The sequence below is a fragment of the Uloborus diversus genome, chromosome 3 (genome assembly GCF_026930045.1).
Source record: "Uloborus diversus isolate 005 chromosome 3, Udiv.v.3.1, whole genome shotgun sequence".
Lineage (NCBI taxonomy): Eukaryota > Metazoa > Arthropoda > Arachnida > Araneae > Uloboridae > Uloborus > Uloborus diversus.
Window position 1 is genome coordinate 191,255,115 of NC_072733.1, and position 19,299 is coordinate 191,274,413.

The 19,299-nt window shown below is 31.4% G+C and overlaps 1 protein-coding gene across 1 annotated transcript in view; it reads right to left on the bottom strand.

Moving 5' to 3' along the window:
- Window positions 1-8,488: 8,488 nt before the first annotated feature.
- The window catches only part of LOC129219336 (transcription factor collier-like), an 87,668-nt gene continuing 76,857 nt past the window's right edge, over window positions 8,489-19,299 (bottom strand). Inside the window, exons 5-6 of the mRNA XM_054853697.1 lie at window positions 11,886-11,959; window positions 8,489-8,561 (exon numbers count right to left, since the gene is read on the bottom strand). Of these exons, the coding sequence (XP_054709672.1) occupies window positions 8,489-8,561; window positions 11,886-11,959 (147 nt within the window). The remainder of the gene's footprint in view (window positions 8,562-11,885; window positions 11,960-19,299) is intronic.

A 19,299-nucleotide genomic window follows, 5' to 3' on the forward strand; every position in this document is an offset into this window, starting at 1 on the left:
AATGAGCATCGGGGATACTCCCACAAAAGGGGGGATCGAATTGAGCGCGCCATCTGCTCCACAGAAAAGGTCCTCTTTTGTCCAGCATCCGAATGTCGGTGGGCTCTGATTTATCAGCGATTACGCAGGAGGGCTCACTAACCCCTTGCTGTTAGGTTACCAAATCATCAAGAGAAGACAGTTAAAACCAGATAATTGACCTCGTTATTCAAATCTTAAATTACACTCCACAGCAAATTTTAATTTTTTTTCTGTTTTTTTAGGTGAAGCTATGAGGTTCTGTTTAAAAACCAAACGGGATGGATTCGTATGTTAAAACCAGAATGTTTCATTACATACCGTTTTTGTAGAAGACCCACTTTTCACGTGAAGAAGTGCACACTGACTTAAATGCTCGCCGAGCGTCTTTTTCTGCTTCTGACAATGTATTTAAAAGCTCTTCACCAGGAAAACTGCTTCAGTTTTTTTAATTCATAAAAACTTCATTTTTACTTTTGCTTCATCATTAAAAATATTTGAATTTGATCCTAACCGGGGAACCACATTAACAGCAAAATAACGAAAAATGAATAAATAAATAAGTAGCAATCGAAAGAGCACATTGAGGAATTTTTGATATTAAAAATTATTTGCCCTCGTCCCCCCGTTATCGAAAAAAAAGCCCAAATTTTATGAAAAATGCCAAATTTTTAAGACTTGACGGGAAAGGAAAGGTGCCACGCAACTTTTACGTCTGCATGTAGCAGGACATCCATCTACAAATCCTGTGAAAGGTGTTTTCCATTACTCACCGAATTCGGCGACTATTTTTAAAAACCTTGGCAGACTTTAAGACCTCATTTTTCGGCCATGGGGACACGAAGGCAAATAATTTGTGCGCGCAAAAATATATTTTACTGTGCTCTTTAAATTGCTACTTATAAAGATTTTTTTCACTACACTGTCGTATGGTGACCTGGAAAAATGCAAAAAAAAAAAAAAAAGGCCATTCCTTCTTAGTCCAGAGTTTTTACAAATATCTTCATTCACATTAAATGTGCAATGGAGGAAAAAAGGCATGTGTTCTGATTCAAATTGTTCAAGAGATATGTTTTTGGTGCCAGGAATGAAGTATTTTCTGGAAGGTCAGTGTTAGGAAGTCTACAAATTTATCAAAAAAAAAAAAAAAAAATCGTGAAAGAGAGATTTTGGGGAAAATGGAGCGGGTTAACAAAAAATAATTTGATTTTTTTTCAGCCACAAATGTATAAGAAACAGAGTTTTATCAAAGGTATTTTGCATATTGTATAGTGTTGATGGGGCAAGAATTTGGAATTGTGTTATGTACTGTTAGGCGATTAAGTTTAGGTGTTGTCATAAAAACCTTTTTATGAATATACCCTTACATATATAAGTCCTTTCTTGAGGATTTTAAGTTTATTAAGTTGACCAGAGGTTAATCTGGATTTTAGTTCGGGATTTATACAACGCTTCAAATGCCCGAAAGCGGTGATGTTAAGTCGTTTTGCGTTGTTCAAGTAGACTAAGTAGAAATCTGCTCAGTTCAAAAAACAAAATATGGAACTGATGTGTTCAGACCAAGATATGGAACAAAAATGTTTTTCTCAAATCTGAACATTAACGCCAAAATTATTAAGGTGTTTGAGCGACACACAAAAAAAACAGACAGGCACGTCAGATTTTCCAGTAACGTAATTTTTCAATATTTATTTCGCTATTTAAGTTACTATTTTAACTTTTTTTTTAATTTTTAGCAATATTTCTTATGCTACAATCAATCATTCGTACGCTTACGTTCATATAATTGTTTACCTTTTCACGGAAAAAAAAACATGCAAGTTCATCCAAAACTAAACGAAACCGACTATCTCGTAGTCAACATCGGTTTTCTAACTTCACATACCTACGAGTATCTCTCCCATCATTGACTTTGGGTCCGCATACTTTTACGCAAATATGCCCTTCTTAGAGTTTAAAGCCAAAAACAAAATATGGCTTCATGCGAAGAGAAATAAAGTAAGTTGATCTAGAAACGATATCAAATTCCCACCGTTGCACCATCATGTTTAAATTGATTCCAACTATTATTGCATCTCCAAATTTTAAACAGGGAAACTTTAAATTCAAGATTTTTTTACAATATCTGAGTAAACAGGAACAGGAGAAAAAAATCTTTAAAAGGAATTTCAAACAAGCAGTTCTTCCAAAGTAAAATTTTAAAATTTTGGATAATAATAATAATAAAAAAATAAAGTAAGAACTGTTTCTTTTTTACCAGCAACTGTTGCAAATAAACCAAATTTTAATCAAATGCCAACAATATCATTTTCCGTAAAGATTTTATTTTAACCGTTTCCAAAGAAAAAAAAAACATAAGTATATTAATTTTAAAGTATTTTTGCTTTTAGTTTTTGGTTTAAGGTACAAAACTGACCATTAAAAATTATCATGTTCAGGGGAAAAAAGTTTTTATGCATCGAAAACTATTTTTAGTACTAACTTAGAGTTTACTTCACCCAGATTTAATCAATCGAGCGTCAGCTTTCGTAGATATTAAGTATTCGAGGAACTGCAGCATGATTTTCATTTTTAAGTTACTTTTATTACGTTGAAAAACGAAAATCATAGCATCTCTACAGTTCTCGGAATTTTGTGTGCAAAAGCGTTTGTTATTGTTTTTTTTTTTTTTTTTTTTTTTGTCAAGATAAAAAGGCTTGAATTTTTTCCATAGGCGGTGCTAATGTCAAAAATTTTTTAATTGTTTGAAAAAAAAAAACTTTGTCAAGTTCTTCGTTCATACACATTACATCCCCCCTAAATGCTTGGTTTGAGTTGATTAGATTTTAAGTTTTTTGAAACGTTCAAAGTTGAACGAAAATAAATAAAATTAAAAAGTTCCGAGATCTTTCGGACAAAAACTTTCTCCGAATCAGACCATTTCCTTCAAAGTTATTTAGATCTCAATTATGGGAAATGTTCTCCTTTCTATACATATTACGGAGTTAGCTTTAATGTATTTAAGTAGATTTCAACAAAGATTAATGTAATATGTTTTTTTCAGAATTTGAAGATTTTATTGTGTTTATGCTTTTTAGAACTTATGCTATACTAATTATCACGTATGCTGTACTAATTATCTTGAGTAAAAAGATATTTTTTAACTATTTAACCCAAACTAGTTTCATTCTTTCCCGGCAAGCGTATTTTGCGAGCCAATATTAAAATATATATATATATATATATATATATATATATATATATATATATATATATATATATATATATATATATATATATATATATATATATATATATATATATATCCTTTTTTTTTCATATAACTAACTGAGAGCAATATTTCGCAGCAAGTTTTGTAAGTGGTTGGCAGTCTAAAGTGCAAAGAAGTTACTTCAGAACGTAAATGGGAGTTTTATCGATTAATTTCATGTTAAAATGTTAACGGACATCGATAATCGGATGCAGTTTCGTGACTTATTTTTACATTAATGGTATTTTTTATATTATAAATGTATTTTAGATACGATTCTTTTTTATTAACTATCTCATGCAACTATATATTTCACCGTGCTCTTAATATATGTTTAAAAATATCTCTACTTCAATCTAATGAAAATAATAATGAAAGTATTTTAGCAGAAAAAGTGTAACAGGAGCCCTTAACGGAGGAACAATAATAAATATTATGATGTATTATCCGTAGTTTTCTTACAAACAAGCACATAAAACTGACGAATGTGTGTCACACGCAGCTTCGTACTCTGCACAAAAGAAGTGTTAAGTTAAGCTTTGAAGAAATGCATCGCAGTACCTTGGCCCAATCTTCGAACCAGAATTAACAACTTAAAAATTGAAATGAAACCAGAATGAAAAATTTAAAAATTGAAATGAAAACCTGCAGTTCTTAAATAACCTGTTGTTCCTAAAAGCTCTTGAAACTTAAAAACTTCTTTTTAGCTTATTATTCCGCCAAAATTTTAAAGAAGAAAAAAAAATTGTTTAAAAAAATGTTAAAAAAAAGGAAAGAAAGAAAAATTTTAAAAAGTAGAAAGATTTAGAAAAAAAAAAATTTGAAGAAATTTTTTTAAAAATGAAAGAAAATATATTTAAAAAAGAAAATAATGATTTTAAAAAAGAAAGAATATATATTTCATGAAAATATTTTTTAAGGGGGTCCGGGACACAAAAATCCCCAAATTTTGCAATTTTTTTTTTATAATTTGAAAAATTGCTCCGTTTTTTTCTGCTTAAGAGGACGTTTGAATCTTGTTTCTACCTTAAATAGAACGAAAGTTATAGTTATTTTTGTTGCATGAATCTAACGAATGTGTACATAACTTTGAAATTTTAAACGCGTTTTTCTCCATGATGCAATTTTTCCCGATTTCTTGCATTCAAACTCTTATAAGTCAGGAACCGATAGAGATAAAGTAATGAAACTTGGAGCATATCTTTTTCAAGCAATTTACTTAAATTTTTTTTCGGCGAATTTAAAAAAAAAAACGTTTACTGCAAAAATTATGATTTTTTTTAAAAAAAAGTATCTTCGAATTTTTCGAAATTTTTCTTCAAATATTTTTTATTTTTTATTGAATCAATATTTTTAAAATCGCCGAATAAAAATTAAAGCTTAGATATTTGTGCATACTTTTTTGAAAAAAAATTAAAAATTGACCAACAATATTTTGAGTTATAGCAATTTAAAGCAACTCCATTTTTTTGAAAAAAAAACTAATTAAATTTAAATAAAAAAATATTTTTTTTTCATATTTATGTTATGATTTTGCTTATTAAATAAATGATGAATCAGTTCAAAAAATTTCAAAACTCTAAAGTACATAATAAAAATTTTTTCAAAATGTGTCCCGGACCCCCTTAAAGGGAGAAAGAAAAGATTATTAGCAAAAACGCACAAAGTAGGCTTAATAAACTGTAAGGAAGTTACTAAAAATAAGTATTAATTTATTTCTTAAACATTAAATGAAAAATATATTGAAAGATCATTTATGAGATGGGGGGGGGGGGTTAGTTTGTATACAATGGGTATGTGGGTCTGTTGTTATGCCGTGTTTGTCCAATAGGTTTTCGGAAACTTATTTTATGTGCACAAAACCTTTTTGCTTGGTGTATTGTCGCCAGGGGACCTGATTTCTACCTTTCAGTTTTAGAATTTAACGACTTTTCATTAAATTTTGAAGTTAAAAGAAAATGTAACATTAGAGTCAGCGGAGAAATTACAACCCTGTATAAAACATAATCAAGCAAGCAGATTTACTTCTGACGAACGTTGTCAAAATTAATTTTTGATATTAAAACTATCTAAAACGGTTTTAAATATGATTTTTCAAACGTTATTTTTAACGCATCAAAAAATTTTATTTTTAGCATGCACGATAGACATTTTAACCTTTTTACCTGAAACCCTAATCCTATTTTTACGATGTAAAAAAGAAGTGGCTTGTTGCACGAAAAGATGACGTTAATTTGCTTCTACAAATGATAGAGCTAAATTTGAGCATAATTTACTTAAGTAAGCACCAATACTTGTAGACCAGAATATGGCCAGATTAATGCACCATTCTTTGCATCTAGAAAAATGGCGACTTCCCCTCTCTTCGCATCTAGAAAAATGGCGACAACCTCTCGATATGTTGCACCAAAAGAATTTGGTGCAACATATCACAGTGTACACGAAAAAATTGACAAATCTGCAGAGATTCCGAAAATATTTTAGGTTATTTTTTCTAAGAAATAAAAAAGAAGTAAGAAAAAAAATTATCCGACTAAGCTGACGAAGGCAAGGGATTGATTAATGGGGTGGTCTGGTACTGTAAATTTAAAGCTCTATTTCTCGAATGAATGCACTGTAATTTTTCAATTGATTACTATAATTAAATGTTTTATTTAAAATTTTTCAATTTTCAATCGACTGTTTTTTATTCTTTTGGCTTAATGTCAGTGGTTAAAATGTAAAACATGCAGTTACTCATGGAATAATCGATTGTAAAATAACTAATTTCCTTTTTACACAAAAAAGACGTACTTGTTCTCTGGATATTGTTTTTTACTATTAGAAAGAAATATAGTTAGAGAGAGAGAGATAGAAAGTTGGATGTTACAAAACTGATATTTAGGACATTGGAGAATGTTTTTCTTTAGTTCTGGATGACATTCTTCAAAAATGCAATTTGAAACTGATCCAATTATTTCTGAAGTTCTGAATGATGTAGGAAACAGAAAGCGAAAAGTAGTGCTGCACTTTAGATTTAAATCAAAACATACACACTAGCACACACTTAATTTATTAAAACCGCACAATCTAGCAAGAAAGCTCGTTAAATGGAGATTTACATTTTGTGTTTTTTTTTTTTTTTGATATATAAAACAGCATTATAAACTCCTAAAAGCTGACCCCATCTTGTAAAAAGAACTGAATTAATTTTTAATGATCAAATTATGTCAATTTAACGCGGTATTTAAATTAAAGTAATGATTATTGCAGTCTAAATTTTACTTAATTACTACTTTCAAAAAAAATCCAGTGTATATGACATTAACTTTTTTAACTCGAAAATAGTGTTAAAAAATTTTTATTTCAAGAAACTTCATAATAGAGTGTAGAAAGAAAGAAAATATGTGATAAAAACTTTTGTTACAAGAAAAAAATCGTCAAATAGAGTTATTTAGAGGTTATTGTACGAAAAAAACGCTAAATATTCTTACTTCTTATGAAAAAATTCGTAAAATGGAGAAGTTCCCAAAATAGAGTTTATGTGGAAGTCCGACTGTAGTATACAGGCGTCCCGCGTATAACATGGTACTTGTTCAACATGGTTTTGATATTGCACGGTACCAAATTTGCGATTATTATAACACGGTTTCGATATTACACGATACTAAATTTGAATTGAATGCTTCATGGTTTTGATACTACACGAATGTTTTATTTAAAAAAGATGGAATTTCATGTTTGTTTAATACATTCTGTTAATGTTTGATAATAACGCTAATACTTTACTTTGTTTCCATGAAACTTGGTTTCGATACAACATGGTACACATCCCTTGATATATATTACTTTTAAGTCTCGTATAAACACGGTTTTGATATAACACGAAACACGGTTTCGATACATATTGACATGATTTTTACTATGTGTATGATTAATTAGTGTAAAAAATGAGTTTAAAAGTTATTTCAAGAAAAGTCTCGTGTAACACTGTTTTGATACTACACGGAACAAATTAACCGAGGGACTCCTGTATTGACTGATTTGTTGTATATGTTTATAGTAGGGCTACAGTCTTTTCGAACCTTTTAATTATAGCCCCAGTGGTAGAGGCCCTTCATTTCTATCCAACATCTGAGGCTTTTCAGTCTCTTCTAAAGGATTAAAGGAAATCATTAGGCGTAACAGAGCACATGGAATCAAGGGCTTATCGGGACAGCGGATTAAGATGGCACGTGCCATGAACGTCAGCCCTTCATTCGCTTTGCTGATAACGTCACTGCACACAGCCCTCATTCCACATGCAGATTTTCCAACCATGATAACAAGAGCGACACTTGCCACTCTATGAGCAACGAGGGGATGGCATTCCATAGAAAATTAAAATGGAGAAAATAATGAAAATTCTGGGCTAGTAATATAACAAATACCGATAAAACTTTGTGATTGATTGTATCATACCTGCTGATCGAGTTTTGCCTTTAAATACTGATGAAAGATTAAATCTGATTTTAGAGAAGTAAAATTTGACACAACGAGCAGTGCACATCAGTCACACTTTTTCTGAACCATTCGTGAAAAATAAAAGATGTCAACAAAATTGGGAGCGGTGTTTAATGGCATATGGTAGTAGTGTTTAATGGTGCGTGGAGTTAAAAAGGAGATTTTAGTACTTGTAAGGTAGTTCAAAGAAAAAGTTTTTGTTATGTCTGTAAATTGTGTATCAATATATTTTTTGTATTGATCTTGTGGTTTACAGACCATTTAAGGCATAAAACAAATGTGTTATCAAATTAAACACTTTTACATTCTCCAAATTTCAAAATACCGTGTTGCATGAGTACATCCAATGAGTTTTGATTTCTTATCTCTTTCCATTTATAAAATTTTACAATTTACGGGATTTTTGTGGGTTATTTGTTTTTGTCACTAACATCGGAAAAACTAAAGAATTATAGTAAAGGGTATTTCTGAATGAGTTAGAAACATTTTTTAACTCGGTTTTTTTTATTTTTTTAAATCACGAATCACTAACATCCACATTACTGAATTGTAGTTCACTATCTTCTAAAATATAATTCACAAAACTAGAAAACGGAATAGATACATTACATAAATTCAATAAGTCTAAATTTGGTGAAAAATCAATAAAATGATGGTAAACTCACGGAAAAGTCGTTAAAAATATCTAACGATACACTTCAGGCTGAAAATGCATTTTAAAAATTAGATTCGGTTCACTTACCTGTCGATTATCACGGGATCGGAGGGGGTTTCGTTTCTGTTACCGCAGCTTTTTTTGTCACAGCACCGGCTGAAACGAAATAAATAAGATATTTAGTAAATTTGTGAGGCATAAGTACACAAACATACCATAAAACAACAACGTGATCTATGCACAAATTTGGCAAGAAGTAGCAGACACGTGTTTTGGGGTTTCAAGAAACCATTTTTTCAGCGGGTGTTTTTTAATAGCTAACATTTTTTCCCTTTTTTTTCATTGAAAAGGGAAATCTTTGAAACCGCAAAACTCGTGCCTGAAACTTTTTGCATTATTTGTGCTTTGATTACATTAACGTTTTCATTACATGAAGAACCTTTTTTCAATTTACTTATAAACTGTACATGAAATAGATGTTTGGTTAAAATTTTAGTACCACGTAAAATAGTTTCATATTTTGCATTAGGATGAGTTTTATCATGCGTACAAGCATTGAGGAGTTTCAATATATTTGGAACTCGGTATAGTAATTTACAGTCATCATGTCTTTATTTTTTAAATAAAGAAATTTAAGCTATAGACAGTGCCAATAATTTTTTTTTTACTTTAGTCAGTGAAAAAATGAAGAACTGCACTATCGCCGTAACGAAGGATTTTAATGTGAACACAGCTATAAGATTCAAATAAATGCTTCTTAAATGGATTTTCAGAATGTTTACCAGTATCACGAGTGGTTTGATAACGATCCATTACGAATATAAATTTTCCATGTCCCCCTTTATGTACTCGATTTCTAGATAATGCATTCATGAAAATGCAGGGAGAAGAAACTCTGCTCATCTTTTTTTCCAAAATGAAGTCATTATTGTCAAAGTCTCCCCAGCCCCCCCATTCCCCTACATACATGATGATACTCACTAGATTTCCTTAAAAATCCATCATTTTTCCCTTACTGTTGAACTTCATTAAAATTTCCATCAACTAAATTCCTCTATAATACGTAGTTCTCCAAATTGAGGCCTTGTTAAAGCTTCTACAAATGCACAACCCATATCTTTCAGTTGGTATTATGTGTTAAAAGTTTTGTTAAGATTTTTTTTCGAAATACAATTCGAGATAATTCTGCAATCTAAAAGGATACTAAACCTCGCACTGGTGTTTCGTAGGAAGCATTCACGGGACACTAAACGGATAAAATTCAATCATTTGTATCACCAAAATAATATAGAGTTTGCTGTTGTTGAGCAATCACGATTGCTTATTGCTTTCACTTGACTGTTTTTGGCGTTCTATCATTTTATTTTCCCACCGCCACCCTCCGCATCATCACCGTCGACCGGCTACTCACGATGCTGCTCCTATAGCGAAAACCGTCTCCAGGTTGCATCCATGTCCTACACACACGCGCATACATACACAACTACACACACACACGCGCATACATACACAACTACACACACACGCGCGCATACATACACAACTACACACACACACGCACACATATATACACACGCACACATACACACATACAGACACTTACACATACACATGCACAAAAACATACACACAACTGCCCACACACTCATGCCTGCACACAGACACAAACACATATGTCTACACACACATACACATACCCCCCCTCACACACATTCATACACACAACTATACCCACACACTTATGCCAGCACACAGACACAAACACACATGCCTACACACACATACCCCCTACACACAAACACACATACCCCCCACACGCAAACACACACGCCTACATACACACACTCGTGATTGCGAAAAACATAATTTGAATTCAAGACGTCAAAATTCAAATTAATTTTTTTTTCTTTTTTCATCTACTTCTAATTAAAAATACTAGCAAGCTAAAAAAAGCAACAATGATATAGATCACTAAACTTTTATACCTAGACACATTTATTTAAATAGTTAATTTATTCAAAAGTAACAAGCATTCAGTGATAACCACTCTAAAAAACAACTTGACTGAATTCAACAGATTTGCTTTTACACCAACATTAAATCGGTGAAGACCGACTGCCATTTGTTATGATATAAATGCTCTGTTTTATTTGAAGAAGTAATCATAATTATTTCGTATTTTTCTGAAGTAATAGATATGCTTTAATCTTCACTATTCCCTCTAAATTTTTGACAAAAATAGACTACCTTCAAAAACTTCCATTCTATATTCAATTCCTCTCCTGTTAAAAAAAGAAGAAAAAAAAGTATTTCTCGAAACATTATTTTTTTTTCATCTGAGCATAAATTAATCACGTTATAAACATATTCGATTTATCAAAATTGGAAAAAATTATGGCAATGTCACTCACTAGGATTAAAACAGTACTTGTTGAAGATGTGAGAAACAAATATTTAGAAAAATGCTGACTTCCGAAATGTAATTTTTTTGAGCTACGCCTTTATACTTTGAATGGCTAAATATATTTTTTTCAAACTCGGTATTTTAATCTTTGTAGACGAGGGAGATATTTGAATCGTTTATCCAAATTGCAACAATAACCGACTTTCTTGAATTTCGATTCCACTTCTACATTAAACAGCAGGGAATGCAATATTCATTGGCACAGTACGTAATCTTAAATCAAAGTCTGAAGAGCCTCCCCATATACATAAATGCCTTAATCTATAAATTGAAACCCGGAAAAGAACTAATTAAAGAAATGAATTCGCCGCGCGTGCCACGCGGATCCTAAAAATCTAATTTCATTTTAATTTTAAGTTATCTCGGCATTAATATTAAAAAAGAACTAATCTGTTTTCTCAGATTCATTATTTTTGTGGCTTTCGTATCCATCCCCTCTCAGAATGATCGTCCTCAGTCATCATTAAAATATTAACGGCCGCAAATGAAATGAAATGTGAAAAAAGCGCCTACGGCTGCAAATTCTCGCCAGCCTCGAACTTATTCCTTCCGCTAACACGCTCTTTAATTATAGAGATTCGAGAGTCAATTAAAATCCTAGCATCCATTTGTAGGCAAAGACAACCGGAAAGAGGCAGCTATACAGATTGTGAAACTGCAAGATAATTAGAAGTATCTTCTTCATACCTTCTCGATTCGCGATGCTGACTTTTTCCCGCCTAATCAGATTACAATGCAGCACACAGACAAAGGCGAAAAAAGATTTCTCCCGCACTGTGCGAAAGAAGGCCACTATACACAAAGAATTGAAAAGCGAATCAAATTTTGAGCGAGAGTAGTTTTGTTTTCTTTCCTCTATTTCAGCAAAGAGAGAGAAACATTAAAAAACATTTCACAAGAAACAGTCAACTTTCCATAATAAGGAGTAAGAAAGAATTTCAAATAAACTTTCTGGAATCGCGAGTTTTTTTTTTTTTTTTTTCGTTTTTTCTTTGAAGAGAAAAGAGTTGCCTTACCTGCACATAACTTCGTGTGTGAGTAAAACTCGGCACATCTCTGGATTTTTGTCTTGGCCTTCGTATAAAATGGGCTACAAACAGGGGAGAAAAATAGCATTAAAAGAAAATTCTTTCATATTTTAATGAAATAAACCAAAATAGAGATTATGTGACTGGCAAATATTTTTCTCAAGCTTCATGAAATATTATTTGAAGGCAAAAATTATCGCAGTTGTATTTTCTCATTTTTTTCTTTTTTTTCTTCTTATTATTTTTTAAATTTTCAGCAACGCAGAGTGCGTATATCTACCAATTAATTAAATAAAACAGGTACATGAACCTTCGGAAAATTTCGCTATAGTAGATCAGCCCACGTTTTTGGACCGATTCTTCAATTTGTTAAAAATTTCCTGATTTTTTTTTTTTTTTTTTTTTTTTTTTTAACAGTGCATGTGATAAATCGCTTGTCTCATATGCAAATAATAATTTATCAGTAATCATTTTATATTTTAAGCGTCAAGCAGATGTAATTTAAATTAAAAAAAAAATCTTAGGCTCAATATGTGGTTGAATGCTTGCCAGATTTAAGATGACATTACAAATTGAGTGAACGCGTTGGACATTACAAATTGAGTGGAATGCGTTCGAAGCATCCCATACCCTCTTTTTTTTCATCTTTTTAACAGTAATGTTTGTATTTTATTTAAAAAGTAAAACATACTGAATGGCATGGTTTACTTTTTATGCCTATTTCAGTAATGCTTCGAATTCCCGCTATCAAACGCTAAAAGAGATGTCTATATTTACTCGTTGTTTTTAACTGTAATCAGTGGCGCACACAGGAATTTTCCAAGGGGAGGGCCCAAGGTCGAAAGCCTCATTCTCATATCATACCCCAATACGCTGTCAATTTCAAACATATTGACTTGATTCTATCGATTCATAAGAACGAAAAAAAGTAAAAAATGAACTATTGAATTTAAAAAAAAATTGGCATTATTTAATGAAATATACTTAAATAAAAAACCAGAAAGCAAAATAATTTACGATTTTACTTTTCTCATAATTAAAAAAAGGATTCAAGTTCAGAAAATATCATTTCAATCTGTAATTACAAAACTAAAAAGATGATTATTACAGTGTATTCAATTATAAGCCTGCTTCTTATAGGAAAAATGTACAACTCTTTTAAAAATCTTTTAACATGAGGATTTTATTTTTTCACTTATTAGAACGGAAATCATTGTTACCTTTGTTTGAAATTAATCTACGTACTAAATACATAGAATCGCAATCAATCGGGAAAAAAAAAGCAAGACCTATGAGAGGGGTCTGGACCCCCTGGACCCCTCCCTTGTGTGCGCCACTGACTGTAATATATGTATCTTTAACGAAATCCAACGAAATGCGCATAATAAGATGTGTTTCATGGGCTGCCATATCCAAACTAAAATAGTAAAACTCTCACAATTACATACCTAATGTTTGTACATTTTGTAATAGCTCTCAATACTTTATTAATTAAGCGTTATCTAATTAACTGAATAAAGTGTTTACAGTAGAAGGACTGGGGTATTATTTCATTTAACAAAACCTGTTACGATTTTCAACTACCTTTTCTAGCTGGTTGAAGCATGATCCCCATAAGTTAATGGTTTTGAGCTATCAATTGCACAAAACTGCAACTATCTCGGAAATTTTCCGTAGTTAAACTGTTTTTTACCAATCTGTGCAACTTTTTGTTTCACAACCTTTTTTTTTTTTTAAAGTTTACCTTACATTCTACCATTTTTTGCCCCCCCCCCCCCCCCCGTCAAAGGTTACATTTTAAACCTTTACTGAAAATTTACTTAACTTAAATTTTACTACAGATGTTTGAACTTTACGAGTTATTTTCAAGTACAGCTGAGTAATCAAAATGTGTGGTTTAATACTTACTTTATTTACGATATAATAACAACAAACATTTATTTTAAGCCTTTTTATTTGAAAAATTCCCGATATTGACATTTACCACCAGAACATTTTCCATGTGAACTGAAGCTATGCTTCATATTTCACGAAAAACATGAATCGTTCTCAGACAGGAAAGGATTTTTCTAATCATAAATATTTATGTGGATAAGAACATCGTTATCTGATACATTTTCTGCTTAGTTATAGATAATGATGATCTTTTTGTACCTTCGTCGTTTTAATTTTAAAAAAATATTTTTTCCGACATCGATATTTACCACTAGAACATTTTCTATGTGAACTAAAGCTATGTTTCATATTTCGCCAAAAAACATGCATCATTTGAGACAGGAAAGCGGATTTTTCAATCAAAAATATTCACCTGTATGAGATCATCAATATCTGATAAATTGTCTGTTTATCTATAGATAATGATGATCTTATCGTTTTAATTTTAATTTTAAAAGTTTTAATAATTTTTCTGGTATCAATAGCTACCATTTGAACTAAAGCTATGTTTCATATTTCACCAAAGAAAATGCATCGTTTTCAGACAGGAAAGTGGATTTTCCAATCAGTAATATTTATCCGGATAAGATCATCATTATCTTTGACTAAATTTTCTGTTTCCCTCGGTCTAATTTGTTGAAGCCAAGGCCTCTCCTCCCCTTTCGGATAAATCACAAGTGTCGCGTAGGGCACTCAAATACCTCCTTTGATTAATGGCAAATGATTATTGCTATAATTGATCCGTGAGTGTATTTCATCCTTCTTCATTAAGATTAATGGGTCGGAACTATCGGAAACTTTTCATATTTAAAACCTATTTAGCTCGAAGCTGCTCGAATTTGCGCGTCATTTACGATGTGGATTCGGAAACTTTTGAAATTCCTCGAGCGTGGACGTTTTATTTGAATGTGAACGCCGCTCGCTGGCGCGTCGGAGATCGATCATTAAAGGGCTGTCGTTGGCATTAATCACAAGAAAGGTAAGGAAGCAAAAAAATATCGTCAGCAGCAATTAGATGAAGACGAACTTAAATTATTATGTTACCTCAAAACCAAATTCCATTGCGAAGGATTTTCAATCTGTCTTTATACGGTACAATACACTCCATTTTACAAACTAACTGGGAAACGAGGAAAAAAAATCGCAATAACGAGAGTTCGTTAGATCGAAGTGTATCGAAAACTATGTACTATGTATGTTACGCATATTACCTTGGTAAAGCAATACAAATATTGTATTCTTTATTTAGCGTCAAATTATAACTGTATCAAAGCAAAGACATGCAGAAATTCAGATCGTATAATTAATGTCTTCTGACCACTCTTAAACTAATTAATTTGTTTATAGAAAAAAATCAAAGGTGAAGAAAGATGAGTTTATAATTTAAATGGAAGGGATTACTTTCCGTGCTGATATTTCTTGTCCTTGGTGCTGGAATTTTAAGGAAAGAGCTACTTTGACCTTACGTCGGGTTTTTTTTAAAAGATATTTTCCCCATTTCCAGTTCATTAAAAAAAATTAAAAATTACATTGTTTCAGTGGAAGATTTTCGAAACTAGCGAATTGTCTGTAAAGACGTGATTTCTTTGAAATTAGAACTTTGTAAAACCGAGCTTCTCACACACAGCTGAATTTGGCTTAGAAAATAGAAATAATGAAGTAAAGTAAAGACTTTTACCTTTGAGGCAGCTGACATTCAAATAGATATTTTACAAAAAGGTTTTAATGCAAAAAGAGTTTCTTGTGTTGACTAAGAACTTTCAGTTTGTAAAAATGAGCCCTTCATCAGATAAAAAAAATTGAATAACATTTTTAACTTCACCAATACAAAGCCAAAAGAAGGTTCCAAATGAGAACACGAATAAACAAAGTCAAAATAGTCCCCCAAATTAAACCCAATTACCTTCGTTAATTTTCTCAACTTCTGGTTTATAACTTAAGAAAAAAAAGATTCATTTATGATTAAAAAAAATACAGTAGAATTTCCAAGGGAATATTATACTAAGAGCATAATGTTTTGGCTTACAAAATGTGTTGAAAAAAATTTCTTTTTGTTAGAATCATACTCACTGTCATTAGATGTAGCAGGATCAAGCTAACTACTCAATGAGCTTAGATTTTTTTTTGTAATAGTAACTTTTTTTTAATAATTTAACCATTATCACATAACATTGCACAATAGTCTCAAAAAGGATGCTTTATTATCATAGTGTTGAAGGGCAATATAGAGATCCCAAAAGCACTGCTATATTCCGTTCACGAAAACGATAGACTAAATGTAAGTAAAAAAATACACGGTTTAGTTGCAGCAATCCCGTATTTGGCGTGAACGATAACAAAGCGACGCCAAGCAGACGGCAAATATTGTTTCTTCTGTTATTGCAGAGAGACCCCCCAAAGTGGCAAACGTTTTGGAAACCAATTTTTTCCCCTTCGGTTTATCCTTTATGTGAACAGAGTACAGAGCAACTAATTTTCAGCTAATCATGAATTCAATTTAAACCGAAAAATGCTGGTATAAAACAGGACCAATAAATGATGGAAGAACGATGGTAATAAAAATAATAAAAACAAAATTCATTAACTTTACAGAAACTAAAAAAAATTTTGCACATACTACAAAAATGATTAAAATGTATATTCACACACACATACTATAAAAAGAAATGCAAAAGTAGCTCCATAATTCCGATATACGTACAGGGATCATTCAAATAGTACACGTTTCAAAAGTCTAGTTTAATCTTGCCTTGAAACAATGTCATTTTGTCAAAAAAAATTTTCGTTCAATTCATCGGTGTGGGTTTTAGTTTTTAATTGTTTGTAGTGTAACACACCCAAGTAAACCCAAAATCTACTATAATTATTTGGTACATAGCTAACAATGTTTATGTAGTAATCGCCCAATACACAATGACTGCAAATTTAAATGGCTTTGTTTTCACCGGAAGTTTGAATCCCCTCAGTCTAATTAGCATATATATCCAGTTTCCCTGACGTATGCTGATTAAGCCCAACTCCGGGAATGTGGAAATAGGGTCATTTTAATTATAATCACCTCAATACTTGATGATTCGGTGATCCTGAATATATATTTAAAGGACACACTAGCTACTAAAAACATTCATTTTGATATCACTATTTAGAGAACGTACCTAAAAGCCTGTATACTTTACTCGATCTTTTGATATTATCGAGAGAACATACCTAAGCGCTTGTATACTTCACTCGATCTTGCCACTTTCAATTAACGTGGAGTTTGTTTGTTATTTCCTCTTTCGTCGCCAGCTTCTGGAGGAAGTTCAGCACGGCTTTGAAATCAACGTTAGAGCATGGCCTTATATTTGATTACCGTCTCTTTGCCTTGAAAATAAACGCACAAGCAAAAGAAAATCGCTATCACAGTTGCATAAATTCAATTAAACGTGTCTAGCTTCAGATTTCTCTAATTGGCACACAGTCAAACAATTTTAGCGAATCAACGTATATTTGCAACTGAACATAGTGGTAGCTAAAAGTTTGATATTACAACAGCTCTAATTCAAGAGATTCTATTTGGCATGTTTTGTTATTATTTTTAAATTTACTATTCAAGCACTGGAGTTTACTATGATTGAAAAATACTTACATTAATTATATAATGTTAGAAATATAATTAACTGATGTCAATAGATCAGTATTTTATGTCCTTTTCAGGGAGCAGTATGGGATCCGTTAAGTTTCCTTGCCTTTGCGATTGACCTTCCAAGGCATGCTGTAATTTTTGAACATTTGAAAATGATATTTAATTTTTGTTGAACAATGCTACGTATGTGATCCGATTTGAAACAAATGCACTATTAATAGTAAAATTATCTAGTGTTTAGCATTTATTTAGAAAGAGAGGCATAAGATTACTGATTTAAGAATTATCTATTTTGTAATTTTGAAAATTGTTGCTAGTTGTGTCCTAGGAAAATATTTTTTTCCTGCGACAAATATTAAATCATGAAAGCTATCAGTGAACTTATTCCATTCCCAAAGCTAAAACTGAGCGACGTAGGTTCTTTAATGTAATTGAAGTAGTTAATTTATAAGTTTATAATCTTAAATTTAGTTAATTCTAGATTTTTTTACTAATTACCTTTTTAGATATTTTTTAAAACAAATGTTAAAGTAACAATTAAATTTGCAAAAAACAATAAGTGACAATTTTTTACTAAAACCAATTTTGGTATTTAAATCAAATATAATTAAATAGGGTAATCACAACGAGAAGTTCTTCAGAAATATTGGGAACAGGGAAGTTTAATAAGTTAATGGTTCTGGTAAATAAAGCTAAATTAGTTTGTAATACTTTTATTGCTCGTTTCCAAAATGTTTAATGCAAAAAATGACGGTAAAAATTCTCTTCAGTTTAAATGAAGCACCTTTTTTGCCTAGTATATATCAGTGCATTAATAGTGGTCTAAACGTTAATTAAAAACTTCTATAATAATGTGTTTTTTATTCAATAGTGCGCCGTGGTCTTAAAATTTTCTGAGGTATCTTTGACGTAAAGTGGACTATTGTTTTTTAAATTGAAGACTTGCATAAAAAACTCAGAATGAAGCCATAGTCGGTTGATGTCCAGTTTGAAGGGTTTCTTTTTTGGCTATATCAACGGCATTTCCTTTTGCTGAATTGCGTCACACTGCAAGTTGGATAACTGGAAAGTGATGTCTTTTTGGAGCAATCTCACTAAGTAAAACAAGAAAGTCATCCAAAATACTCTTACTATTCCAAGGTCAATTGATGAATGATTGCTTAGGAAATATCGCTTTATTTTATAGTGAACAGCAAGTCAATTTATTGAAAGATAATGCCATAAAAATTCCACTTGGTCAAAACTGACGCCATTTTTGAAGGATAATGAACCTACTGAATCAAGAGTAAGAACATTTTTGCTTCAAAACATCCGCTTAAGAAATTACATATAATAAGAAATAAGCTCATATCTACAGCATTCAACGCACCAAAATTTTTCCAAAGTAAAGTTTTAGTGACACTGTGAAATTGCCATTTTTAAACCCTTAACTAGTGAGATGGGCTACCTCCCAGAAGAGTCGCATTTTCGCATGCAACAGTTTTATAATGTTTACATATCAGCCGTTGTGAACAAAAGCGGCGTAATATAGTTTCTGTTTTCATATATTTGTATTTATATAATCAGATATAAGTTTAAATTTCATTCTTCTTCATGTAAAGTGGTGTAAGTCAAGGTTCACCCATTTGCCGATTGGCAGAAGTGTTTTTTTGTAAAAATGACTACTTAACCATGGAATTACTCAAAATCCTGTCACCACTTACACCACTTTTGCTCTGAACGACTCAAATATGGCGTTAATTTATAATGTTTGTCCCTTTAGGGATTATTCATTTCAGTTGTATTTATATAAGTTAAAACTACACAATCATTGGAAAATTTCCCACTTTAATTTACTGAAGT